This window comes from Rhamphochromis longiceps, linkage group LG1 (assembly GCF_057381845.1).
Source record: "Rhamphochromis longiceps isolate RC_006_pf linkage group LG1, R_longiceps_female_GT1.1, whole genome shotgun sequence".
Classification (NCBI taxonomy): domain Eukaryota; kingdom Metazoa; phylum Chordata; class Actinopteri; order Cichliformes; family Cichlidae; genus Rhamphochromis; species Rhamphochromis longiceps.
This window is the reverse complement of record NC_140557.1, coordinates 18,855,587-18,883,367: the sequence shown is the minus strand read 5'-3', so window position 1 is coordinate 18,883,367 and position 27,781 is coordinate 18,855,587. Positions and strand designations below refer to the sequence as shown.

At 39.8% G+C, this 27,781-nt stretch overlaps 1 protein-coding gene, 1 long non-coding RNA gene and 1 other non-coding gene across 3 annotated transcripts in view; 1 reads left to right on the top strand and 2 right to left on the bottom strand.

Moving 5' to 3' along the window:
* The window catches only part of LOC146678583 (uncharacterized), a 76,235-nt gene that overhangs the window by 3,247 nt on the left and 45,207 nt on the right, over positions 1-27,781 (bottom strand). The gene's annotated exons all lie outside the window — the stretch shown is intronic.
* Positions 538-17,493, top strand: LOC146678588 (calretinin-like). The gene is made up of 11 exons (XM_085411114.1): positions 538-730; positions 8,783-8,859; positions 10,402-10,491; positions 10,695-10,775; positions 11,813-11,869; positions 12,691-12,768; positions 12,934-12,989; positions 13,081-13,120; positions 15,002-15,055; positions 16,683-16,754; positions 16,890-17,493. The coding sequence occupies exons 1-11, from the start codon at positions 637-639 to the stop codon at positions 17,004-17,006; spliced, it is 816 nt and encodes a 271-aa protein (XP_085267240.1). The 5' UTR covers positions 538-636; the 3' UTR covers positions 17,007-17,493.
* LOC146678587 (U6 spliceosomal RNA) lies at positions 27,647-27,753 on the bottom strand. Its single transcript, XR_014912667.1, has one exon. It is a non-coding gene; the product is annotated as a U6 spliceosomal RNA (small nuclear RNA).

The following is a 27,781-nucleotide window of genomic DNA, read 5'->3' as shown; positions in this document are numbered from 1 at the left end:
GGAGGAGGTGATGGAAGGAAAGACAGATGGGTCATCTCAAAAGAAAAAGCAGTGGAGTAGGGATTTGTGAGAAAGGATGGCCCTCAGCCTTTCATTTTTATGAGTTCTTCCTCCTCCTCCTCAGGTGTGGTTGGACATTAATTTAACACTTTATCTGATCATTCACATTTCAGGGAGATGCAGGACTGGCAGAGACAGGCATGACATAGATGTGAGTAGACCCACTGGAGCCAGCAGGGCGCCCTGCTTTAGAATAAATTGTTTGATGTAATTTTCCCCTTGCGGGAGCAGCAGGATTGGCTGATGTATAATGATCCTTCTATGAAACCAGCAGCCTGGACGGCAGTTAATGGTGACTCATATACAAAGCCCAGAGGACCCCCCCCCCCCCACACACACACACACACACACACACACACACACACACTCTCTCTCTCCTCTTGTAATTGGTCTTCTGCTGTTGCTCTCCACGCGGTCGAGACGCCCCCGTGTGGCGCACAGCAGAAGCGCGGGCATCGCGGGTGGTTTAAAAGCCCCGGCTGAGGAGGCGCATCCCACAGACCCGAGGAACTCTACACCGGGAAAAGTTTACCTCCAACTACTGTGGACGACTTAAAGCTGGGAGAAACAGCAAAGATGGCAACTCAACCGCAGCAGCCGCCCCAACTGCACCTGGCTGAGCTGACCGCAGCGCAGTTCATCGACATCTGGAAGCATTTTGACGTAGACGGTCAGTGCGCTCAAGTGTCCGCCTGTCTAATGACTGTGGAACTAGCCATCGGATCAATTTGTGTTTATTACTAAACAGTAATTATGTAAAAGATGGGGTTGAAATTAGTGCATATAAGAGAATTTTGTGTCCAGCTAGAGTTGAAAACCTTTTGTGCGTTAAAAAAAAGAATTCAGCGACTGTAAAATGTAGTAAAAAATCTGCAGAATCAGTGCAGTAATGTCACAAACTGCAGTAAGAAAATTGAACTAATAGGTTACTATATATAGGATACATTTGTGATATGAGTAAACAGTTTTCCTGTTTTACTTAGTAAAATCCACCAGATTAAATCACTGTTGGTCATTTACGTTGTGACTTTATTTACTATAGAAATGTGTCAGGGGGTCTGCAGTGGATTGTAAAGTTGTGTTACGAAGAGGATGCTGACAAAGAGGGCGAAGGGAAAAAACAGATCAGAAGCAGTGAGACGAAGGGCTGAAAGATAGAAAAGAGAGAGTGAAGGGGAGATAGGGGAGAGAGCGATGTGGATGCAGAGGAGGGAGGGGGAAAGGGGTAGCAGGGTGGGGGATGGAGGGAGCGTGAAAAGGTAAGAGATGAGAGGATGCAAGAGTGAAGGAGTGTGTTTTTCTCTCTCTGGATTTTGTTGGGTGGAGCTTACAGTGAAGTGGAGAGTGGATGGTGTGTGTGTGTGTGTGTGTGTGTGTACTTGTTATGAGGATCAGTTTGAGTTTTAGACCACTGGATTGAGGACATGTTGGATGATCCTGTCTATCACAGCCCTCCACTTGCTTTTAGGGTTAAGGATATAAACAGGTTCAGGTTAGGGTCGATGTTAAAAGATGGCCATGTAAATGTGCCAGAATGCATGCTCACTGACAAACAGCCACTTATATAAGGGCCTTCATTAATGCAAGTGTTAATTTCATTTAATAAGATATAGGTATTTTTACTCTGGTCTGTATTTATCCATGTATATTGTTTTAGTGTGAGCTGTTGCATTGGAGAACAAGTGGAACTTTCTGTGTGGCATTTAAAGCACCAAAACAAGCAAACAAGCAAATAAAAACCTACCTTGAACTGTTGAGAGAGGTTTCAGGCCTATTTTCTACTAAGCAACCCAATCACTCTCCAGGAGAAAGTGACCATCTTCCCATGCCTCCATGAGGGGCTCATGTGTGAGCTGCAATGTTAGCTACAGTCATGTAAAAAACTAGTTACACCCTACCTGCTTTCATAGGAATATGAATATGCAGCTAGGTGCTGCTGATCAGGTGACCTTGATTAAATGCTTATATGAGGATGTCTGCTGGTCTGAAACATTCACATGTGTTAGCACAATACCGCAATGTTCACAGGGGTAGACAAGGCTAGATGTCCAATGCTCAGAGAAACTGCAAAAGGCCCAGACTTTAGTGGCCCCAGTTAGCATGTTAAAAGTTAAACTAAAAAGCCAAACAAGTATGACTTTTTCGAATGGGTTGGCTGGACAAACTCTCTTCTCTCTAAAAAGAACGTTGCAGCACAGCTTAGGTCTGCAAAGTTGCATGTGAACAACCCACACAACTTCTGGAACAATGTCAATTGAAGCGGAAATGTTTGGCCATAATGCACAGCACTGTGTTTGGAGAAAACCAAACACAGCACATCAGCAAGAACACCTCAGACCAGCTGAAGCCACTGAGGTGTTCGTTGGCGGGGGTGACACGATGCCACTGATATGAATGAGCTTGTTAAACTTGTTACAGTCCAATAACTCCAGCCGTACTTACCTTGTTCATTTTGAATCTTTATTCCACTTCCCTCTGTTGTATTTGATGTCAACAGTTCTCTTTATCCAACACCATATCATGACAGCACAGCAGTCACAAACTGTTTGCTCCTTCCGAACAACAACACACCTGCCGCTAATTACTAGGGGTGCAACGATACACAAAATTCACGGTTCGGTTCGGTTCGATACTTTGGTGTCACGGTTCGATATTTTTTCGATACAAAAAAAATGTTCATGCCTTTTTAATTTGTCATTTATTAAAATTATAAATATATATTTTAACTCAAAAGTACAGTTTTTAAATTTAACCCTAACCCTTGTGCATGTTTTTTATTTTGACAGCGAATGCGCACCTGCGGACCACTTATGTGCAGCCCTGGTTATTTAGCTCGTCATATTGCAGCCACAGAAATTATTTTGTCCATGAAACCATAAAGCTGCACTTTCTTTTTGCCTTATAGTCTGATTTGTCATAACTTCTCCTGCTGCTTTTACACACGCACTCACATAAGCTCAGCGATTCTCTGCGCAATCAACCTCTCACATGTTTAAGCTTGCTGCGGGAGATTTCACTTGTCATGTTTGCATAGTAAGCTAACGATTAATAAGACGATGTCAGAGGAATTGGTGCACAAATTATCATCACTCACAGATCAGTGCTGTCGCTCTCTATACACAGTTCGCACGATTGCAAAGTGAAAGCAAAAAAACAAGCGCAAATTCAAACGCGACTTCAATATGTCACATATTGACAGTGGCTCACCGATGCCAATGACATAATTACCCAGCTACATTTCTGAAAGAATGCAAAAGCATTGACATATATTTTTCCTACAATAGCCCGACGGGCAGGGAAGAGATAGATTTTGGTAGCCCGACTGAAAAAATCGCTAGCTCCGGGACGTCGGGCTAGCGATATTGCAAGCCCTGTATCTGATTGAGGAATCACTCATCTTTGGAAAAGAGAGTTTATTACAGAGAAATGGCTCTTTCCAAAATAAAAGCTATACTATCCGCTTCTTCTGGGCTATATTCTCAGCAGCATAAGGAGAATCATGTGCTAACAGCTGTCTAAATGACTCGGCTAAAGTTAGTAGCATGCTTGTTGTTTTTGTCTTTGCACTAGGATGATGTCGGCGTAAATGTGCAGTCATATTCGTTGTGTTCCCACTAGTGCTTTCAGGTTAATCTCGTTGAAATGACCTTAACGCCACAACACGGCAAATCTCCGTTAACGAGCTACCGCCGATCGCTCCGTGCATGGGGCTAGACGGCCAACACGTTAACGAGCTAACTGCGCTAACACACTAGTTCACACCAATGTAATTGAGCATTGCATGGCACATCCAACATACTGTTTTACTTTAGTCCATGACTCGCTTACCTTCAGGGTCATACGTCACATGAAAACCAAAATAATTCCAACGCCAGATCTGAATGAGAGTGGGGGAGGTCCATGTTGCTGAGAGCTTAACTTCTGTCTCGCTAGCTTGCCCTGTGCTCTTCCTCCTGACTATGCTGTCTGTGTGGAGCGCTCAGTGGATCTGCGCTCGACAGTGCAGCCTAGGCGGAGTAGTCGAACACAGATTCACTGAGCGCTCAACACAGACAGCATCGTCAGAAGGAAAATTGATAAAATAAATTACAAATGTTGTATTGTTCGATACATATGCGTACCGAACCGAAAGCACTGTATCGAACGGTTCAATATCGATACGAATATCGTTGCACCCCTACTAATTACGTGTGTCTACCTTAAATACATTCCCATAGACACACCATGTTGTAAAACACAAAAGGTGACCTCTAGCGGCATACATAAGGTACCAACATAAAAAATGGCTCCTACATCAGCCGTTAAGCATCATGGTGGAGGGGTGGTGATTTGGACTTGTTTTTGCAGCCACAAGATCTGAGCACCTTAAAGTCGTTGAGTTAACCATGAACTGCTCTGTATACCAAAGTATTCTAGAATCAAATGTGAGGCCATCTGTCCAGCAGCTAAAGCTTGGCCAAAATTGGGTCATGCAACAGAACTATGATCCCAAGCACAGCAACAAATCTGCAAGAGAATGGCTGCAAAAGTAAAGAATCAACGTGCAGCGATGGTCCAGTCAAAGTCAAGACTTCAACCTGATTGACGCCCCCTGGAGGTACCTTAGAAAAACTGCAACTGCTCACAACCGTCAATGCAGTGAAGCAACATTGTAAAGTGGGCCACAATGATAAACCCATACAGAAAACAATTACTTGAATGTATTTCTGTGACAGATGTTTCTACAGGAACAGTCCTGATCTTTAGAGGACTGCAGCTATACGCTTTCTTTGTTTTGTTTTGGGGATGTGGATAGTAGAAAGAAAATTCTCAGTGCAAGCACAATAGATTTTTTTGAGTATCTGGGTCATGATTTCAAGAAAAAGACCAGATTTTGAAATGCATTTTCAAACTTTGAAAATTACAAGGCAGGAGAAGGCAGACATCTCTACAGCCAGCATCTCCGAAACTGGACAGTTTGCACTAAAATGAATATGAATATAGCATAACTTGCATCACAGAGGAAAGCAATGATCAGTGTAATTAATTTTGAGGTAGACTTCATTATAAAATATCTTTAAAGTAACATTAAGTGCTCAAGGTGGAATGAAATTTTCAGTTTTTTATTTTAATTTCTAAGATTTGAAATGAAAACAAATCTTATTTTAGTCTATAAATGGATCAAAACTACAAAAGCTGTTATATCAGGTTCAAGGAATAAAAGTAAATAAAATTCCTAAGTTTAGTCTAAGTTTAGTTGATGCATATTTACAATTAGTGATATTATATCTGATATACAAATAGATATTTGTTTAACTGTGGGGCAGCTGAACTGCAGAAGAGTGCTTTCATCGCCCCACTTTGTTTCACGATGAGCCGATCCAGCTATACATATTTTCATTTTGCAACTTCAGTTGAAAGATTACCCTCTGAAGCCATTGAGAAAAAGTCATGACCTTTAGTTGTCCGATAAATTTGCAGTTTGTTTTCATCGAACAGCACAGCCTGACAGTACTGCAGTGGCCCACAGAGCTTTCACAATAAGCCTCACTGTAAATCCTGCTCCCTTTCAACACTTTAGCTCATTTTAACCCCAATTTGTTCCTAATCTAAGTTATTTTTGTGGCTTAACTGTGCCTGTAGAAGGAGAGGGTTAGGAGCAGCTCAGTAAAGGTGAGAAGTAATTAATTCCCCACTCCAAGATGGACTAAATTGCAAAAGTGAGAGAAATGAGTTAATCACAACCTCGACAGTCTGTTTTGGATGATATGTAGGCAGTGCGCTTTTGTTGACTGAAAGGGCATCAACAAATTCCTTTCTGTAGTGCAGCAAGGATTGTATTTACCAGACGGATGCAGTCACAGTGACACTAACCACTGGTTTGTAGATTCTTGTTTGGAGACCTCAAGTTAACCAGTTAGATTTTCTGAAAGCATATGTCATAGGTGAAAAGTGATAAACTGAGGACATTGCACTGGATGCTCAATCATGAGGTAGTCACATCCTAAAGTATATCCTGCTGTATTATAAATTCTACTCTAAATGGGACCATATTAATGCAAAATGAACATTGCTTTGCATTAAAGAAGATTTTAAACTCATGATTGGTACCACAAACTCACGGGGAAAATGTTTATTAAGTTCATAAATCACTGTCAAGTATGATTATTTTCTTATAGATTTTTATTAAATTGAACTCATTTTGTGAGTGCAAATGGTTGTTTGTCCCTGTGTGTTAGCCCTGCGACAGACTGGCGACCTGTCCAGGGTGTACCCTGCCTCTCGCCCTATGACAGCTGGGATAGGCTCCAGCGCCCCCCGCGACCCTGAAAAGGATAAGCGGAAGCAAATGGATGGATGGATGGATGGATGAACTCATTTTTTTAAACCAGAGGAGCTGCCCCCTGTTGGTCATTAAAAAAACAACAGCCGGGTTTCACTTTTCAGACCCGGTGACTTTATCCATCTTTGATATAAAGTGTATCTGACAGAAGACTTTGCTTTGCAGGGAATTAAACACAAAGAATGAATCATATATTCCTCTTTGTCATACAAACAAAAACAACTCATACAGCTGATACTGCAGCATGTGGAGCCTCATGTGGGTTTGTGTTCACACCTAGGGGTGAAACACTGAGGTGCCCTCTCTGAGAAATCTGTTTCCCACATGACCCTCTTTTGTCATTTTTAGTCATCGTGCATCAGCTGAATTGTTTCCGAGGTGTCACTGAGCAATCAGCAGTTGAGCTGTGTTTTTGTTTGGGGAGAGAAAGGACTGCATCTGCTCAGTGTGCAGTGGTGCGCTCCATGTGACAGCTGAGATTCGGACTGCAACATAAACTCTGGCAGCGGGCGCCGATGAGCTGAGAGGTGTTGCTTATGTAGGCGCGGGGCGCAGACATATGATAGAAATATCACCACAGATTATGCGCTCTTTTCCAACCTCCTTAGCATCCACCCATTCACTTTCTTTGCTGGGAGGCTATCACATCTGGCAAAAGGTTAAAGGCAGTGGACACCCTGGCTTGAGCACCACTCCACCACAAGGCCAGCACAGAGAGAAAAACTGCCACGATTAATTTAAATTAACCAGTTCTGAAAGATAGTGGGAAGAAACAAGCACCCACACACGCACATAGAGAACGCACAACATCCACATACAAACGCTCAAATCGACTCTTTTCACTATGAGACAACTCTGTACCATATCATTTAATAAAATGTATTAAAATAAGGATTCCTCCTTATTTTAATACATTTTATTTTAATACCAAAGATATTTTTTGTTTTTTGGACATTTTATCTTTGCTTGTTCGTTCACTCGTTCAGTTATTTATCTATACAAGTAATAGTGTGATGCAAAAATTAATGGTTAGACTGTTGACCCTTTCTCCTGACATCTTGATGACCAGATGATTTTTATAGCTTAAATTCTGCAATTTAAAAGCTCTCTATCATTAATTTGCACTTTGATAGAGATTATGGTCGTCCAGCCATTTTACCATTTAAATCCCAGCCTCTTAGAAACAGTAAAAAATAAAGGGAATCTCAACTGAACATCACTATCTGCTGAACCGAGGCTGTGTAGTTTTTGCATGTTGTATCTTTTGGGGTTTTTTGCACCCAAAGCTTTGTAATCTTTCTCTGAAAAACTGACATGTTTATGTCGAAACATCGGCTCACCCATAGCCCAGATGGAGACATGGAGCACCTATCAGATAAAGTGTCCAAATAATGCTGGGCACCGAGATGAGAGGAAGGGAGGGAGGGACGAAGGGAGGGAGGGACGAAGGGAGGGAGAAAACGATCAAAAAGGAAGGGAGATGAGAGAATAAGAGATTAAGACAGGAGCAGAGTGCATCTCTGCATTTTACTCTGTTTTATTTGAAATAACCTTTACATCGATGTCTATTTTTGCAACATAAAAAGCAACCCCTCCCCCCTTGGTATAGTACACAGATGGGACTCATTCTTATGATTAAAAAGAGACTGGGGAGTGTAATTTATGTTACCCTGTTAGTGGAACTTGCAGGCAAACCAGTGAAGTAAATTATTGTGTTAAATTATCTCGGGTCATGTGATCGTCATAAGAAGCACAAACCCAGACAGAGGGACAGGATGCCCCAATAAGCATCAATCTGACCGAACACTTTCACCCTCTTAGGCAAGAAAACGAAGCGCTCATTATGCTGCTTACACTCTGGCAGCGCTTGACTGTTCTTTTATTTATTTCAGCATGACACTGAATCGCCACACAGCTAAATGTCAGCTTAGCATGACCTTGTTTTTGTGTAACATACCTCTCCAGTTCATCAGAGTAAGTTTTACTTCTGTAGAGATGATATAGCAGCTGGTCATCTTATTTCCCAGTGTGGACGTCCTCCAGGATTCACTCATATCTTGTCCAGTGGTCATCCAGAGTTTTATTCAGATTTTTGTGCTGATTTGATGGATGGACCAGCCAAATATATTTAGAGAGTGATTTTGGTGAAGCTGTGGGCATGTACAGGCTCCATATACACTCCTGTGAACTGCTTACTGGGGTAAGAGGACTTGAGACCGAACTAGAGCTCAATGTTTGGCGGCTGTTGCCAAATTTAAAGAACCCCTGGTGACCTTTAATCACTCATCCACATCTGAGTCTTTAATTAAACTTTTGAACAGTCAACAAAACTTGAGGCGACTTAAAAGCCTCATAACATCATTTGTGCCAAACTAATTTTGTTCCTCTGATGCGCCGCAGGAAATGGTTACATCGAAGGGAAGGAGTTAGAAAACTTCTTCAGCGAGCTGGAGAATGCAAGACGAGGAGCAGGGATGGTGAGTGTGTTTACTCTTTGTACATCCATCAGTTTATTTTCTTCCACTTGTCCAATTCAGGGTTGTGGGGGTGTTGAAAAATCTGTCCCAGCCGTCATAGGGCAAGAGGCAAAGTACACCTTGGAAAGGTCGCCAGTCGATCATCAAGAGACAGACAGCCATTTACGCTCCTATACACACCTACAGTCAATATAGAATCACCAATTAACCTAAGGTGCATGTCTTTGGAGAGAAATGGAGGCAAACTCCACATAGAAAGAGCCTGAATTTGAACCCAGGAAACCTGAAGCTTCTTGTTGTGAGGCAACAGCGCTGACCACTGCACAACCGTTTTGCCCTAATCAGTTAATATAAATGGACAACTTGCCTATCGCTCAGCTTCAAGTGAAGTGAAGTCAAAATTTATCCCTGTATCATATCAGTTGATCAAAGTGCTGTACAGGCTGTTATATTATATAGAACAGTCACTAAATTAAAAATAAATATGAACTATAAAATAAAATATACAATAAAAAACATAAACCTTGATTGTAAAATATAAATCTTGGTTAAAAAAAAGAAAAATCCTCAAATAAAAAAATATTAGAAGTAAATTGCACAATAAAAAAATATCACAAGGTGCTTTATATTGCAAGCTAAAAACACTACAATAATACAGAGAAAACCCCTGTAATCAGATGAGCTCCTGTAGCCTTTATATGTGCAAAATCTGCGTCACTTTATCACGAGAACGTGCATGTATTAATTTGGTGATACAGAAAATGTATAAATGTTGTTATGCTTGATGCTGATGTGCTACAAAGTGTATTTTACTCTGTTAGAATTTCAGCTATTCGAACACAAAATACACAACAAGAATACCCGTTCAGTCACTAAAATTACTTTCACATTGATACTAAAAACGAAACAAACTAAAGTGATTCTCACATTTCCTTCAGTACAAGACTGAGGTATGGTAACATTTTAAAGTTGAAATGTATCCAGTTTAAGGTTTCAGAGCTCTAATGTGCTGCTGCCACCTCAGAAATAAACACCACCATTAAGAGTGCATTCAATTATAATTGAATTAAAATCTTTGTTCATGCAATAAATCCCAAGATAAATGATTCTCTCCAGCATTTATCTAATGGCTTATTTATAAAAATGTTGCATTATATTTTTTTACCACCATTTTATTCATCATTATCATCATCATCTGATAATGTCTCAGATTGGAGTGAGTGGCACTCATAGGGATCATTTTGTGCAGATCAAGAGACATATGGCCACTTTTTATGCTTCTTCTACCCTCTGCAAAGGCAGAGCTTGTAAACCTAAAAGTATTCCACTGAAAGCCCCAAAATCATGTATTTATTTTTAGCCCATGATGTGCGGGGCTTAGAATAAAGAGGTTGAGAGCTGGAGGAAGAGAGCTGTCTATTTTCAGATTGTGGTGTTTTGTTCTGTTTTCAAGAGTAATGCCCATTACTAAACCTTACTCTATAAGAGTAACCTTTCATATATTTCATATATCTTGATAAGTGTAATTCGATGTGTTTGCAGGATCCCTCACACGCCACATTCAAAGAAAAGATGAAAGAGTTCATGGCCAGCTTTGACAAGAATTCTGATGGGAGAATTGAGATGTCAGAGGTGAGAACAATTTATTTTCTTACAAACTTTTTATCCAGCCTCATTCATCCTCTTCTGTTCCCTGTTTGTCTTCACTGTGAACGGCAATTGTTTATATGAAGCCTACATTTCAAATGCTTCCCACTCTGTAACTACAAACCAATAACATAAAATATGTGATGTTGGTTAATAATCTTCCCATTTCTTCATGTATCACTCTGCAGTTGGCTCAGATTCTGCCCACAGAAGAAAACTTCCTGATCTGTTTCAGAGAGTTTGTTGGATCCAGTTCTGAATTCATGGCAGTAAGTTGGCATATATACACATCTGTGTCCCAGGCTTTAACTGTTGATATGCAGCGAGCACTCTTACATAACCCTACAAATTTGGTCAGCCAAGCTCATATTCTTATCCAAAGCCATTCAGCTGAATGTAAAGAATTAGCCTCCTTCCTTCTGTGCTTCTTTTGAAGTCCCATATTTTGGAGGGAAAGTTGCTCAGTGACTAATAAATCTTAGTGAGCTGTGAAATTTGCTCACAATCGCCTCAAGTCCGTGTGCCATTACAGCCCGTCCTGTGGGACGCCCGTTCAGCTGACTCACATTTCCTTTAATTTTCCTCCCAAGTTAGGACACCTGTTTCGTACAGAGACAATCCACTAGGTGTGAATTGTTAATTAGAACCCTGGATACTCATAAAATAGTCGATATTGTCCTAAAAACTGCTGTGTTTGAGATCTAGGTCACACTCACGCCTGGCAGCAGAATGACATCACTGATGTGCATAAATTCTCTTTGGCCATTTTGATGAATAGTTGAAATAACCTAAAATTAGAAGCAATTAGTAAATAGAGTAAATAGTTATCTGATGACTCTGAGCCTGAAAAGCATCTTTATATCACCTATAATGGATTAATTACATTGAAGGAGTTTTTCCAGAGATATTTTAACACCTTGTGCTTAATAAAGCAGAGATTTCCTGTTTGAGAGAAAACATCTGGTGAGCTTAAATTGTAAATAAACTGTACAAACACACACTTGATGTGCGCTACTTTAGAAGGTTTTTAGTGGTGCGATGTTCAGGCTGTTCTGTGTGTTAAAGCTATTCTCAGATAGCCATACATTATGAATGGAGCACAGCTTTGTGCAGGGGAAACGCAGAGAGCGCTGGAGGACTTTTAGGTATCCATCTTTGATGAGGTCTTTCACAGAGTCAACATTTACACAGTGTTTGGTTTTACTTGAGTTTTTATGAGTGTGTAAAGATTTAGTTTTATTATTTTACTGTCAAAGTGGTTAAAGATGATATGGTGTTTTCTGAAAACATTATTCTTGTCCGACAGGCCTGGCGGAAGTATGACACTGACCGCAGTGGATACATTGAATCGAATGAGCTGAAGGTAAATCACAAATAAAGCAAAAATAAATGTAGTATCATTATGCAGATGGACCGTTTTGTTGGTTTTGTTCATGCATTTTAGAAATCTTCTCTGCAAACCATTTTCTTCAGACTCTAGGTAAATGTGACCCAGTGTGTGACCCTATGTAGTCTTCGTCATGGACTATCCATGTATGTAATCCTAAACAGATTGAGTGGCTCCATCTCTGCGTGCAGACACGCTTTGCTGCATCCACATAAAAGCATTAATTCAAACTTTAGGTCTTTTCCTCCTGATTCAGGCCTACACAACACTTCTAATTATAAATGAAACAGCAAAAGATGACTTCAGTAGTCTCTATGTGTGCTACTATACAGCTGATTGCTGCATGGGGCAGTGATCTGTGCAGTAAATTCAAATTGATCACTATGGCTGCTGTATTGCCCCTACATGTGATAATAACTAATTAATATCACACGTAGGGGCAATTTACATAGACACGCCAGTATTTAAGACATATTTAGAAAATGCTTTGACTAGTTACACATGTCATTTTCCTTTCACAACCAAAAGGCAGCAGTAAGTAGATAATATGTGGAGTGTGACTGGCTGTGCAGCGAATACACTAAACTAATCTGTCCTTGGTTGAGATGATTCATTTCTGTATGTTACGCTGTTGGAAGAATCGGTGCTACTGATTGAACTACTCTGAAACTGCACATGGACATGACGCACTCCATTAAAAATTCTGTCATGTGAAAAACAAAACCTCAACTTGAAAACAAATACTCAGCTTGCTCATCTAATCAGTGGCTGAGGTGGTTATTTTGTTCTCACTTCAGGGTTTCCTGTCAGACCTGCTGAAGAAGGCGAACAGAAACTATGAAGACAAGAAGCTTAATGAATACACGCAGACGATTGTGAGTGCCACGAGGCAAAGATTGCAAACATTGCAGCCCATTAGCACAGAATAACCCTGTATTGCTGTGGGCTAAACACTTAACTGCCACATTTAAGCTCCCTTGAGTAGTTAATATGTGATACATTACTTCAATAAATTCCCTGTTAATTTTCTTTCTGTGTAGCTAAATATGTTTGATCTTAATGGCGATGGGAAGCTGGGCCTCTCTGAGATGGCCAGGTGAGTGTCGTCTTTGTGTTATTTGTATGTTAGGAACATTTTTAAAACTTTTCTTTAAGGACATCATTCATATGTCTGTGTTTCACCACAGGCTCTTGCCGGTCCAGGAAAATTTCCTGCTGAAGTTCCAGGTAAGATTATGCTTATAAGCGACAAAAGCCTGTTCCTTCAGATCCCGTCAGTTCTTGTTGATGTGAATAAGTCAGAAGCTGAAGAGCTCTCCAGAGATTCAGAACAAAATTATATATGATAGCTAAATATATGATAGTCTAAGTTCCCCTCCTGCAGCCAGATGGGCTCCATGTTTCTTGGAGTATTGAGATGGGATTTCTAGGATGAACATCTTTCTCTGTGAATGCCTGATTGAGCTGGGATTTTGTAAACCACTGAGGCAGTCCAGCCAGGCAGATAAGACCTGTCTGGCAGGACAACAACGTTGGTCAGGTACAGTCACGTAAGAAAGAAAGGTTTCACAGGAAGAGGCTTAGCAGCTAGGTGCTGCTAATCAAATCTGCTTGATTAATTGATCATCGGGAAGTGTCAGCAACGCTATACAAAAAAACCCAAAAAAAACAGAGGTTTTGGCAGTTCACTGGTCTGTAGCACATCTGTAGCACTCAGATGTGTGTTAATACATCTCCACAAACTCACATAAAAACCCAAAACCCACATCACAGACTCTACAGACTTCAGTTAGCACGCTAAGTGTTAAAGTTTGTGACAGAGAAAAAAGAACAAGTGTGGCCTGTTTGGCAGGGTTTCCAGCAAAAAGCTTCTTCTCTCTAAAAAAAAAAGAAAAAAATGGCAGCACATTTTATGTCTTCAACGTTACATCTGAACGAACCACTAGACTTCCAGAACAATGTCTTTTGGACACTTGCATGTCAGCACAAACACCTCATACCACCTGTCAGTGCAGTGGTGGTTGAGGATTGATGATTTTGGTTTGTTTTGCTGCCACAGGACCTAGGCACCTTGGAGTCAATGAGTAGACTATGAACACATCTATATACCAAAGTGATCTAGAGTCGGATGTGAAGCCATCTGTCTGACAGCTAAAGCTTGGCCCAAAGTGAGTTATGCAAGAGGACAATGATCCCAAACACAGCAGCAAATCTACAACAGAAGGGCTGAAAAAGGAAAAAAATCAACGTGTTACAGTGACCCAGTTAAAGCCGAGACTCTGACCTGCTTGAAAAGCTGAAGAAGTCTGTTACGTAGCACTTATTAGCAGGTGTCTGTGTGAACCTTTAACTCCTTGTCACTCCTGGGAACATTCACCACTGTTCCAGGTTTTCTCCATTTGTTGATAACGGCCCTCATTGTGGTTCAGTAGAGTCTCAAAGCCTTAGAAATGGCTTTATAACCCTTTCCAGGCTTTGTTTCTCAGCTCTTCTTGGGCTCTTCTAGCCTGCTTCAGGGTCTATTTAAGTCACGTCTTGACTATACAGGTCTGGCTCAGGTGTGGTGAGTGAAACTGAACCCAGCTTTCCAAAAAAATGTGGTTAATCACAGTTAACTCATTATTTTACAAACGGGGGAACACTTTCTCACACAGCAGATTGGATAGATTTTTCCCTTTAGTATTTACTCAGGTTATTTTTGTCTAGTGTTTAGTTTTTTGATTATCTGGATCATGTAAGTGTGACAAATATGCAAAAAAAAAAGACATCAGGAAGAGGTGAAATACTTGTAAACAGCACTGTAGAAGATTATTATTAAAAAAAAGAAACATGACCTCTGTGTGTATAGGTTTCACCTTCCATTCCACATATACATCCCATGTGTACCATGTCATGATATGTACAGCTGACTTGTGAGGGCAGATCTGCAATTTCTTTCGGACAGAGGATTAGTCTGTCTGCTGAGGATTAACTGAACTCTAGTCCCAGTTATCATAATCTACATGGATTAATATCGGTTCTGGATCTGGTGGGGCTTTTACCGCTCTCTAGAAATACCCATCAGTTTCTAACAAATTTCACTCCTCTCTGTTTTTCTCTTACACACAGGGTATCAGACTCACGGTCAAGGAGTTTGACTCCATCTTCACTTTCTACGATCAGGTGAAAACAGCATGTCCCTCAGCTTCTTCCGTCATAGTTTATATTCCCTTCCTGTGTATTATGCATGGTGTGTGGTACCTAAACAGATGTGTGCAGCTGTGCTAGCAGCTTTGTAAAGCTGTACTGGAGCTAGTTGCTCAGATCAGAATGCTAACACCCTTACGGATAACTCTGAATATCTTACATTGTCAAGTGCTTGATGATTTTGTTTTGCTCTCTACTATAAATGTCACCCTCATGGGGATTGGTGGAAAACTGAGGATCAAATAATTCTGGATCATCATCACGGCCAAATGTCTTGGCAGTCTATATAATGTCATGGATTTGGGGATAGAAACACTAGTCAAAGATCCACATGTCACTGCAGGGATTAATAAAATCATTTTGATTTGATTATCATACAGAGTATCTGTGAAATACTTTCTAAACAAACACACTGGGTCAGACATGGGACACGCTGGGGAGATTATGCCTCTCAGCTGGCTCAGGAGCGTATCTGTGTTGCCCTGGAAGAGCTGGAGGCTGTGACCAGCGATAAAAGGGTCTGGGCATCCCTGCTTAGGCTGCTGCTCCTGTGACCCGGGCCCAGATCAGTGGTAGAAAGTGGATAGTTTTAGTTCTGCTATCATCTTGGGAATTTCAGTCTTTTGTTCTGCTTTAGTACAGAATGAATTACTTAAAAAACAAATTAATAGTGTGATGTAAAAAGCATCTGTCCTAATTAACAAAGAGGTGAGGTCTTAGTGTCTCAGTCTTAGCCTCAAAGAATCGCTGTGAGTGTTGATGAAGGGTGTACTGGCCGGTGTAGATGGATGGAGACGGCTGCAACTCCTTGGCAATACTGGTAAGTCTGGATAACAGGTAAGCACAGCAGAGCCAGGACCCAGGAAAAAGAGGAAGACATGGAGTCAAAGTGCCTCATACAAATGAGGGAGACGAACAATTTGACGGAGTTCTGCTGTCCTTCTAGCTACTATTCAGGATAATGTGATTGAACACAGGTGTAGATGGCTCCCAGTGGAGGCCATGCCCGAAGGCAGACTGAGGAAAACGTCAGCTTACTTCACCACCTGCACAGAAAAAGAAAAGAAAAGAAAAAGAAAATTTAATACATTGGATGTCCTAATTATGTTTTTGTGAAAAATCTTGCAAAAGTAATTGAAGTGTACTATTTTTTGTGTTGTTTAAAGGTTTCATTAGAATATCAGGCAGTTTGGCATATTTAGTGCAGTATTTTGGGGAAGATTACAGCAGGCTGTGGCTTACATGGTCAATGTTTGGATGTACATCAAGGGCAGCAGACATCAGTTTATATTTAAGGTCATGATTAGATTCACTCACTGAATTCAAATTTTTTGCTTTACAGCGTCAAATTGTGGAAAATCAGCCGAATAGCTCATGAAACATCTGCGTATATCTTGTTTAATTCAGTGGGATTATTCACAGCGTGCACACTAAGAAACTCACAAAACAAGTTGTTATGTGACCTATTTCTAAGCAGTTTTTTTCCCTATGCTGCACCTCTACACCTGATCCTCGGGTTCCCTCACCTGCTTCGATCCCTGCTTTTAGGAGAACTTTTCCTTGTCTGTATAATTCAGACCTCCTCTCTTGTCTCATCCACCAGGATGGTAACGGATGTATTGATGAGCAGGAGCTCGATGCTCTGCTGAAGGACCTCTGTGACAAGAACAAAATGGTAATGAATAGTCAGCCTATTGATTAATCAGTTCAGGTTACTTGTCTACTTGCTAAATATAGAGCAGAGATGAGATTGCTGTAGTGTAGAGTATGCTTATCCGCTGACTCGGTGTGCCCGTGTCATTTATGGCAGGACGTGGACTCAACCGGACTGGAGGATTACAAGAAGAGCATCATGGCTCTATCAGATGGAGGGAAACTGTACCGCACTGAGATGGAGATCGTCCTCTGCCGGGACTCCATGCTGTGACTCCTCTGCCTGGGACTCCTCCCCCCACTGCCTCCTCCTTCCTACCTCCTGATGTAACCTGCTGCATGTATGACCCCCAGCCTCGCTACACCACTTAGAGTGAAGACAAAAACGCTCCTGAAAGCACAGTGTACTGCAGCCCTGCTGTTTAGTCTTTGTACCATCAGAGTTTCTTCTTCTTCTTTTCTAAACATGCAGTTCAATAGTGAGACAGCTAGCAATGACTAAAGGAATATATTGAGTATTTATTCATTTGATGTCCCGTTTTTGATATGCGTTTCTATTTTTAAATTAATTTCTGTCGACATATGTTCCCCTCCTGTTGAATTCAAGTTGAATGCTTCTGTTGAATTTGTTTATTTATTTCAAACTCATTCACCATTTATTATTATGAGCTTGTTTTATTTGATGAGGCTTGTACTGTTTACTAAAGATATTACCGAAAGAATGAATAAATATAACATGACAGCTCTTGTCCCAGTTATTCACTCGCATCAAAAGAAGTCCCACCAGTGCATAAATACTGTTTTGTTACACATCAGCTAGCAGGGGGCTTGTTTCCACTGTGCCACAGCTGCAGGACAGATGCCCAGAGCAAGAGTGTTTTCTCCAGAGCACTCCACCTTCACTTTCTAATCTCCTGGTACCAGAAAGTGTGATGTAAAAAGAGCTTGTGCTACTCCATTTTTTATAGAGGAGAGCCTCAGAGGCACCAGTCTTTGAGATGAAGTCAGCAGAGGAAGACGAGCCAGAATACGAACAACAAAACAGCAGTAGGATGATTGCCTCGCTCTTTCTGAAACAGATAAGATAAGATAAGATAAGATAACCTTTATTAGTCCCACACGTGGGAAATTTGTTTTGTCACAGCAGGAAGTGGACAGTGCAAAAGTTATGAGGCAAAAATTAGAATACAATAAGAATAAATACAGTACACAACTGTACAGAATAGAATAAAATAAAATACTATATACAGTAGAATAAAATAAAATAAATATACAATAAGATAAAAATAGAATACAAATACAAATACTATATACAACTGAGTAAAAATACAACGATGACAGAAAGGATTATAGCAAAAACCTGGTATAATGCAGCAAAATATAAGAAATGATTGGTGATGTTAGTTAACTGGAACATAGTCTCCACCACAAAAGTGATCTTCCAGATATTTTCTATAGATTATGTGTGGAATAGTTCACCAAAACTGGAATAACATGAGGAAGAAGGCTCCAAAAGATGTGATTACACATCACTGGTATTTACATACTGGCAATTTTCAGTTGCTTTCTATATGAGAAGAGGGTCAACACCCCCCCGTACTTCAGCGCAATGGAACAGTCTACCTTTCATCAATTAATCATCAACTCTTTCATCTTTAATTAAACTCACTATCTTTAAAGCACACCCCTCCATGTACACCATCGCTGCCACTGCACACACTCTCAAAAAGTGCAGCAAATCTTAACTGTCACATACATGTGGGCATGCACACACACATATAACTTCCACAGCAGAGCACAGAGTGAAAAACTGGGCTGCAGATCGAGCTGTTAACTGCTGACAACAAGGAAACGAGAGTTATATCCGCTCTGATTCCCTCACACTCATCAGTCCCACTCGGCGAGAGGAATGAGACAAGCAGATGAGAGCCGTGAGAGTGTTTATATTATACACACACGCACACACACTCACACAGGTTTTGAGTTTAATAGCATTTGCTATGGAGCTTTTTTAAAATCTCATATATACTTATCTTTATGTTATGAGCAAATTATGTTAATATTAGAGGCTGCTGTAAAATATTTTCCTGTAGTTCTGTCTGTGCAGGACCCATACAGCCTGGCATTTCGTTTTTACGTGACTTATTCCATCTTTATCCTCTTTATCTCCTGTTTTACATCATACATTGCATTCTTTAACCTCCAGAGTCAAGCTTTTGGTTTGGGATGCATTTTTAATTCCCCTGAGTTATTTGGGATTAGTTGGACTAACCATTGTTTTTGAAGAGAATATTGTTTTTTCTTTATTTTTTAAGCAATGCGCTCATATGGGTCATTGGCTGTTTCTACAGTACAACACAATTGTTTAACAAGTTCAAGAACAACTTTATTGAGTAAAATGAAGCATAAGGTGCAACGAAACCAAAATGTAACATCCCAGTATGGGGACACAGGGTTTCAGGAGGACTCGCAGATACTTTACAATTATTTTTTTTTCAAGTTGATTCGAGCATCTACCTCCTGGATCAGGTGTTTCAGGCCCAACCGGGAGGAGACCCTGGGCTAGACTGGGACACACTAAAGAGATTATGTCTCTCAGATGGTTTTGGAACTCCTCACTGTCTTCCTAGAAGAGCTGCGAGTCACTGGGGAGACAGAGGTCCCTGCTTAGACTGCTGCACCCACCACTCTGACTCAGCTTAGAGACACAAAGCTGATGTGTGGCAATTTTTGTTTTACGTCTTTCCACTGGTGCAGCAGGACTTGTTGACATGTATATTAGTTTGATTTTTGCAGACTTTATGCTGCCTGTAAAAATCTGTACAAACATTTTTTCCTTCTTATTGTCTGTCTCTTGTCCTCTACCTAAACCACACCAAGGACCGAAACGCACACTGAAGTGAAACACGAATATTTTTATTTGAGTACCCTGTTTTAAATCTACACAGCTGAAGTCACAGTACTATTACAGGGCAATTAAAAAGCAATAATGATGAATGCACTCATAGGTAGAACATATAATGTTCTTTGCAGCTGGATGGCCACAAGGTGCATAATAACGGCCATCCAAGCTTTTTTACACATTAAAATTCAAGGAAGTATTGTTAAGGGCTCTGCACTCCCTCACAGGTGTTTCATTTATTCTGCTTTATGAGACGTCAGATAAACAATGAGTGGAAAAAGCTGGGAACCAAGTCTTGATCCCAGTAAGAGTAATAAAACTATTATCCACTTTAGTTTCAGGGTCCTGGTTTGTGCATCCGGGCTCACAGTGTTATGACTTACTGGGGCTCTGTAATAGAACAAAGCCATCATTTTTCCTGCATGTTTATTCCCAAATAAAATAAACCGCCTCCAAATGATTGCTATGAAAAAAAGACCAGTATGGAGCAAAGTAGTTGTTTATGTATGCACGGCCTCGCATACTCATATATTCCTCCGATCACCGAGAAAGATAATAAACCTTACAGGTCTTAGATTTAAAAAACAAAACAAAAAACAGCAGACTGCACCAAACAAGCTCTATCTTGTTAGGAACCCTGCGCATCACCAACATGATTGCAAGAAGAATAAAACAATTGTGTACTGATATCTTCCTATTATGAAACTTTGTTTTCACCACTGGAAAGAGGATTTTTTTTGCCATCTATAAATCAGAATTTCAGGTTATTATCTCAAATTTTTGACTTATTACCTCAAACTTCTGAGAAAATAACTATAACCTGAATATAATAACACAATTTTTTGACTTATAGACTGAAAAATGTGTTTTCAGTGGCAGAAACGAGCTTCACTTGTTTTGTTCCTGTATATTTCTGTCAGTATTTCTATTGTCAGATTAAATTTGTTGTCAGAACTCTTTGCGTTAGTTTTTTCCAAATAATAAAAATAAATAGACACTATTTAAGACACTATTTTACATTGTGCCGATTACTAAATGTGATAAATGCACTAAATGTAATGTTTGTTGGTTCTCTGCACTGCTTTGTGTCCTTTTATAATCACAGAGCTCTGCTTCCTCATGTCTGTCCCTCTCCATCTATGAGCTCAGAACCTCACAGGGAATAAAGAGAAGTAAATAATGAGGGGTTTTTATAAGCCATGGCAACAGAAACATATCACATGTATCCTAGGTAATATTTTCCTAAAGGGCCTCTTCAAAAATCTCAGGTAAGCAGTGAAACATCACTCAGCATTACAGTGAATAACAGGCCTCTCTCACCACTCCTTCCTCTATTCTTTTGCTGGTGCTTTTCCATTTTAATGCTTCTTTTCACTCTGATCTGTTTACATCACAGTTCTTCAGCCTCCTTCTTCTCCTCATCACTTAAACTTCTTTCAGCTCAGTGGTTTTAGCAAAAATGTAGGATGACTTCAATTCTGCTTTGGGGTACGATTTAGTAGCTTTAACATTTTATATTACTATTTATTACATATTTATATTACTTGAATCATACTCAGACAAACATATGGTGCAGTCACTAATGATGAACCTTCAGCTACAATCTATTCCAAGTCAAACCCTTGCATGTTACTTGTGACTAAACAAAAAAGAAAAAGCTCAAATCTGCATTGTGCTCTTCCTCATGTCTGTCCCTCTCTCTGATGTGGGTTTGCTGGAAATATCCATATCTCCTTTGCACACTGGCAGTCCCACATAAGCCAAGTATACGTCCTGTTCTGTCACTGTGTTGGTGTGCCAGTGAAAGCTGCTGTTTTCTGTCAAGTTACAGAAGAACGTTTTATGGACTTCCAGGCTCTGCTGTGTGATGCTCTTCCAGATTGCTCTTTCCTTCCACACAGACTGAGTGAAAGCGGGGTCGTTGTTCTTGCAAACTTGTTTGCTTCTGGAAGAAAATAAGCATGACTGACATCTTCATGTAGAGCAGCACTGACTGCAGAAGCCCCTTAACATGAAACCACAGCTCATTCGTGCACCCTGAATGATTAGAGGGCCACAAAGAATAAGGGAGTTTAACAGAAAAGGAGTTGGGCGACTGGATGTTAATATGGAAGCAAAGATTATTGCAATGTGTTTGTAAAGGTTGGATCCCAATGTAAACTTTCAGTCTTCCTGTCATTTGTTATGTTAGTGGAGCTGTTTAGCTCCCAGGTCACATTTGTGGGGTGCTGGCAGTTCTGGGTGGCTGTTTCGGGCTTTTCTGTGTGCAGTTTACACACAGCCATGCTCCTGCTTTCTCTGGATGCTGACTTACTCCCACAGACCAAATGCATGCATGTTAGCTTAATTGATGATTATCTATTTGCTATGAGTGTGGATACAAATATAAATGGTTGTGGACCGGCAATTTGTACTCTGCCTCTTCCCCTGGATAAAAGGTTGGATACATAGCTAATTTGGATTGTTGGCTGGTACACATATAGTGACATTTGACATATGTAGGTCTCCATCTAGTGGGAAGAACCTGTACACGGACACAGGAAATGGCAATTCTTTATTTTACTTCCTTGAAAGAAACAGCACAATCTTCTGCAGTGTGTCAGGTACAATCATGTGCTTGATTTTTTATGTTAAACACTGAAGTGTGAATGAACTCCATCTTCTAATATTTTTCACAGCGATCATCAAAATTACTATGGTAAGGATGTATAAAGCTTAAAAAGAGACAGTTTTAAGCCATATTATGAGACACCTTCTGACTTTACAGTCATCAGAACTGAAGAAGCTTCTCGGATGAGAGATGAAACGTCCTCAAGCATTTTAAAGAAGTCCAGACGCTTTACTTTCCAAGCTCCTTAGACTACGATGACCTGGATGACTGAGAACCTTCACAGACAGACACTGCCTATTGTGTTATATTGCCCTCAAGTGGAAAATCAAGTAATTGCAGAATGCTGTTAATATGTAGCGGCATCGTTCCTGCAATCATCTTATTTACATCTTATTTCTTATTTATATTAAGTAAAATGCCTGATTAGCAGGCGGTGGCTACAGATCATTAATCTGTCCTTATCCTTCCTTATCATGTCAACTTTTTTCTAGTGTTGAGTCATTTCTGGTAGCATGGGCTCCTGCTGCCCATTCAGCTTGTAAAGGTAGTCCAGCTCCTCCAGGATGACATCTAAACATGCTGTTGCAAGAAGGTTAGCTCTGTCTCCCAGCAGAGACAGCAGCATGACCCGAATTTGCTCCTTTGTATGAGGAGGACGAGGAAGATGACTGCCAGAGCCCTACAAAATGACCTCCAGGAAGCTTTAACTGACTTATACTGTGATGACTCAGTGTTCCCTTAATTATTATTTTTTGAAGTTTGTATTTATTTGTGCATATCCATTATGGTCTGTGAATCATTAAATCCAGAATCAGAATACTTTATTAATCCCTAAGGAAATTATGTAGTTGCAGTTGCTCCAAGACAATAAGAACAGTAACAGACTGAACTTGATTAAAAAATATAATATATTACAAAGTTACAAAGTATAAGAAATAGCTATAAAATATACAAATTGCTCATTTATAAATATCCAGAATATTACAGAGATTACATATATATGACTGACATTTTACTCTAATTTAAATTTTCTCTCATTTAACACAAGATGTGAAAAAAAATAAAAAAAATAAAAATATTTTCAATTACTTTTTCTACAAGTAAACAATGCCAAAAATTAGCATTCATGGCAAAAAAAAAAAAAAAGAAAAAGGAAGAAAAAAAAGAAATTAAGTTATCAGGGAACTAGGAATCATTTTAGACTCACATCTAAGATTTGAAAGACGTGAATAATGTGTGCAGAAAAGTCCTGCTATAACCTAAAACTACCAATCACATGACTGTAAGGTCAGGTAATAAAAGTTATTTAAAAATGAACAAATACATTGTTTTTTTTTCTTTTCATTTTTTAGGAAAACAAAGTATGTTTAGCTTTAAAAGCCAACCTAAGGATTATTTTAAAATACATACAATGCCATGCTTCCTCAGTACTCAGAGATATTTTAGAGTCCAGACATCAGCACTGCATTACAAACAGCACAAAGGCTTCAATAAACAGTAACTGTCACATCACAATGCACAAAATCTCGTCTCACCATCATTAAAAGAGCAAAGGTTGTGATATAAAAATGCAAACCAGTTTCAGTGTTTTCAACAAAAGCAATAAACTGTGGCTGAAATAAAAGCACACCCGCACTATAACTCTGTATTCAACTTGAGCTTTATTTTTATATCTGTTTCATATTTTTATATATGGCTCCCTTTGTCTCACCTCAGGACAGGTGTTGTAAATTAGATGCAGTGCATATGGTGCTTGTGCATAACTGTGTGTTTTAATGTAGTGTTATTATGCTCGAGTCAAATAAATCAATTCCCCTGAAAATTTAGTGACTAAAAAGACGTAAAGCTCCTCTATTTGAGTCAGATGGCTTTTATCCAGGAGACGTTATGTAATTTAAAATAAGATTGCACTGCTCTTGTGTGGATTTATGTATGTATAGTGTCCCCCTCCCTTCTTCACTGCCCTCTCCATGCCACACTACTCTAGGGATTAAGAGTCCGATTATAATATCAAATCTTTTTTTTAATTTTAATTTTATTTTCACTTGCTACACATGGGACAGACATGACTGGGGGAAAGAAAAGGGAGAAAGAAAGAGAGGTAGGGAAAGAAAAGCAGCGGGGAAGAGGAGCGGTGATAAAGGGCAAAAACCAAAAACCAACAAAACAAACAGACAAAAAATACATATATCAATCACCTGGATCACCTGTTGAGAAAGAAAAAAGAGAAAACAAGCAAAAAAAAAGAGAGAGCAATATAATAAACAACATCATTGCGATAATCTATGTGAATATAACAGTAAATACTAAATATTGAATATTATTGTGCAGCACGTAGGATCGACAACTGTAACCCACATAGTTTCCTTAGGGATTAATAAAGTATTCTGATTCTGATTGTTTCAGGATGACCTGCCATTATCCAATGACACATCTGCATACCTGTATCTTTTGCTCGTTTCTCCTCTTCTTCTTTTCTATTTTTTCTAAACTGAGGACCTGATGGCTTTGAACTTTTCTTGTCCATCTTCCATTGGTTTTAATTTTGCACTCCAGTATGAACACCCACCCCCCCAACTCGAAGGTCACCACAACATAATCTATCACACCTACACCTTAGTTCACAGATTCACTTTGTCTAGGGTGCATTTCTGAGATTTCACACAACCCAGGATTCAAATCATGAATACATAATGGGCTTGGATTTACATTATAAATAAAATGTGCTCTATTTGGAAGCAGCAGGGCCCCCCTCCACTTTCGACGGGTTGTGTGTGAGACTTTAAACCATCAAACTGTAAATTTTAAATTGTTATTGATCCCTTTACCACTAGTCCTAAAGTGTGTGTGAGACTTTAAACCATCAAATATAAATTTTAAATTGTTATTGATCCAATTACCCATAGTCCTATAGTTTATATTTATTTTCTTACTCTTCTTATATGTATTGTTTGTTTACTTGCACTGCTGTAACTGGAGCCTTGTTGCCTCGTCTCTCTATATACTGGACTAGGGCTGCTCAATTAATCGAATTTTAATCACGATTACGATCTGGGCTTTCAACGATCATTAAAAATGACTGAGCCGATTATTGGCCCCTCCCTCATTTATCCGCGACACCTTAAAGGCCAGTCCGTGAAAATATTGTCGGACATAAACCGATCCATGGCGCAAAAAAGGGTGGAGACCGCTGATTAAGAGGACCCGAGGGAAGCTCGGAAAGCTAAGCAGAAGTTATTTGGAGAGGAGAGTGACTGCCGTTGGTTGAAAAGAGAGGTAAAAAAACTTCAGTGGTGTTGCACACTATTTTATATTATTTTTTAAAGTCATTATTCAATACGTTGTCATCGTTAACCCTTTAAAGCCGGTCAGAGCAGCCCGCTCCGTTTTGTGTAACAATTTTTAAATCCCTGTAGAACCTGAACCTGTAAGCTAGCGCAATAATTTGTTTTGCATATGAAACCGGAGGAGTTGTACTTACATCTTATGCCATCAGCTTGTCCTCGGTCACGGTTTCCTTCCACATAAAGCTTTGCAAAAATTGCATAAAAAGCGCTTGCAGGAACAAAAACATAATATTCCAGAAACAAGCTTTGCCGATCCGATCAGCTGTTCATAACACTTCCCACAGTGAAACAGAGTCAGCAGTGTTGCCAACTCCTCAGTAAGGAAAATCGCTATTGGTTGTCCTAAAAGTCGCTAGAAGTCGCTAAATGACGTCATCGCCAAATTTGCATAATTGGTCATGCTAATCTAATTGTAACCTATGTTGCTGGAGAGAGAAATAACATTGTGGAAGAGACATAAAGTGAGTAAAAAACGTCCTAAATGCATTTAGAATTTATTTAGAACTACAAATTAAATTTCTTTTAGCAATTATTGTTTTTTTTAATGTCACAATTCCAACCCTGCTCCTTTACCCCGGCTTGGACCGGCAAAAGTGACCCGAAATAGGCACTCTGGTGGAGTTACTTTGTGTGTGTGTTTATAAGTAGTTTTAAACCTTGTGATCCACAAAACAGCATAAGAGTAAAAGAGTAAAAGAAGAACTGACTGCGTTACAGCACCCGCTGCTTGTTGAGAGTAAAAGCAATAAGGGCTTTCACGTCTTTATTTTTAGCGGGTCTGAAAACTTGCTAAATATAGCGACAAAGTTGGCAACACTGGAAGTCGAGAACTATCGCATGTGCGCCATTTCCTGCCCGAAACCGGAAGTGACGTCATTTTCGCGGAAATGTAGTTTTTTTACTTGTAGGCCTTAATTGCCTATACTGGTGTTTTTATAAGTCATGTTTGACTCTATACTTTTCTGAATAGTTTCTGTGATGCTTAGAACTCGAATTGCACTGCTGGAAATAGTTTCTTTTGATGCACATGCTGTTTTCTTTGCAAATTTGCATCATAGGATTGTTTTTTCGTTTTTCCTGCAGTATATAAAAATTGGTGTATCTCCAAAATAAAACTATAAAGACACTCAAAATAAATTTCCTGTGGTGAGAAACTATTTTTTGCAACTTTTTTTGTATTTCAAGTTTTGAGGGATAAACCTCTTAAATTTCTCCAAGTAGAAATATATGTAAAAAAAACCAAAAACGCTTTTCAATTTTTTTGTAGTTTATTGTACTTTTTTGCAATTAATGTAATTACTATGGACTTAATGCATACATATTATTACAATATGGGCTATAACAGTTGTATTGATGTATAGCAACTTGAAATGCTCCCACAAATGGCACTACAACATGTAAAAAAAATATATATATATATAAGCTCTGGCGGACTTGGTTCTATAGTAGGTCGTAAGGGTTAAATAAATATCGTCAAATAATCGAGATCTCAATTTCAGTGAAAATAATCGTGATTATCATTTTTGCCATAATCGAGCAGCCCTATACTGGACTGTATGTAGCGGAGATGACAATAAAGTTTACTTTGACTTCAGCAGCAAGCAGGCGCACCGAGGGCTCTCGCGCTCACTTTTCGCATACAGAATTTCGAAAAAACATCGGTGCAAATTATAAGTCTGTATTATAATGTCTGGTGTTTTCGTGTTTGTTGTTTTGTTTTTCTTTTCTTTTATTTTGCGAGCTCCAGCCAGCCAGAGAATCCCCCGCCGCCCCGCCCTCTCCTCCCTGTGCCTCAAGCAGCAGGCGCACCTCGCAAACGAGGGCGCCCTTACTCCCGGCGATAGATGTCGGGGCAGCACGAGTACGAGCAATTTTTTTTTTTTTTTTTTCATTTTTTCTTTTTTTTTTTGCCGATGTCTGTGATGCCGCCCCCCACCACGATGCCGCCCCGGGTAACCGCCCGTATCAAAAACCGCTACTGAGTTTTACTACCTGGTTTCTGTGTGTATGTATAACAAATTACTCACGCTTCTTCTCCTTCTTCTCCGCTATAAATACAGACGAAACGCTTCACGAATTTGCGTGTCATCCTTGCGCAGGGGCCATGCTAATCTTCTCTGTATCGTATCCAATTTAGCGTACGCGCTTGCCGAAGCAAGACGAAACTACACCGTACGATCACTGGCGAC

Excerpts from the sequence above, each read along its gene's own strand:
- LOC146678588 (XM_085411114.1), top strand. The coding sequence starts at position 637 with ATGGCAACTCAACCGCAGCAGCCGCCCCAACTGCACCTGGCTGAGCTG. Across the intron at positions 8,860-10,401 it reads CAAGACGAGGAGCAGGGATG|GATCCCTCACACGCCACATT; the intron begins GTGAGTGTGTTT and ends ATGTGTTTGCAG. Across the intron at positions 10,776-11,812 it reads CCAGTTCTGAATTCATGGCA|GCCTGGCGGAAGTATGACAC; the intron begins GTAAGTTGGCAT and ends CTTGTCCGACAG.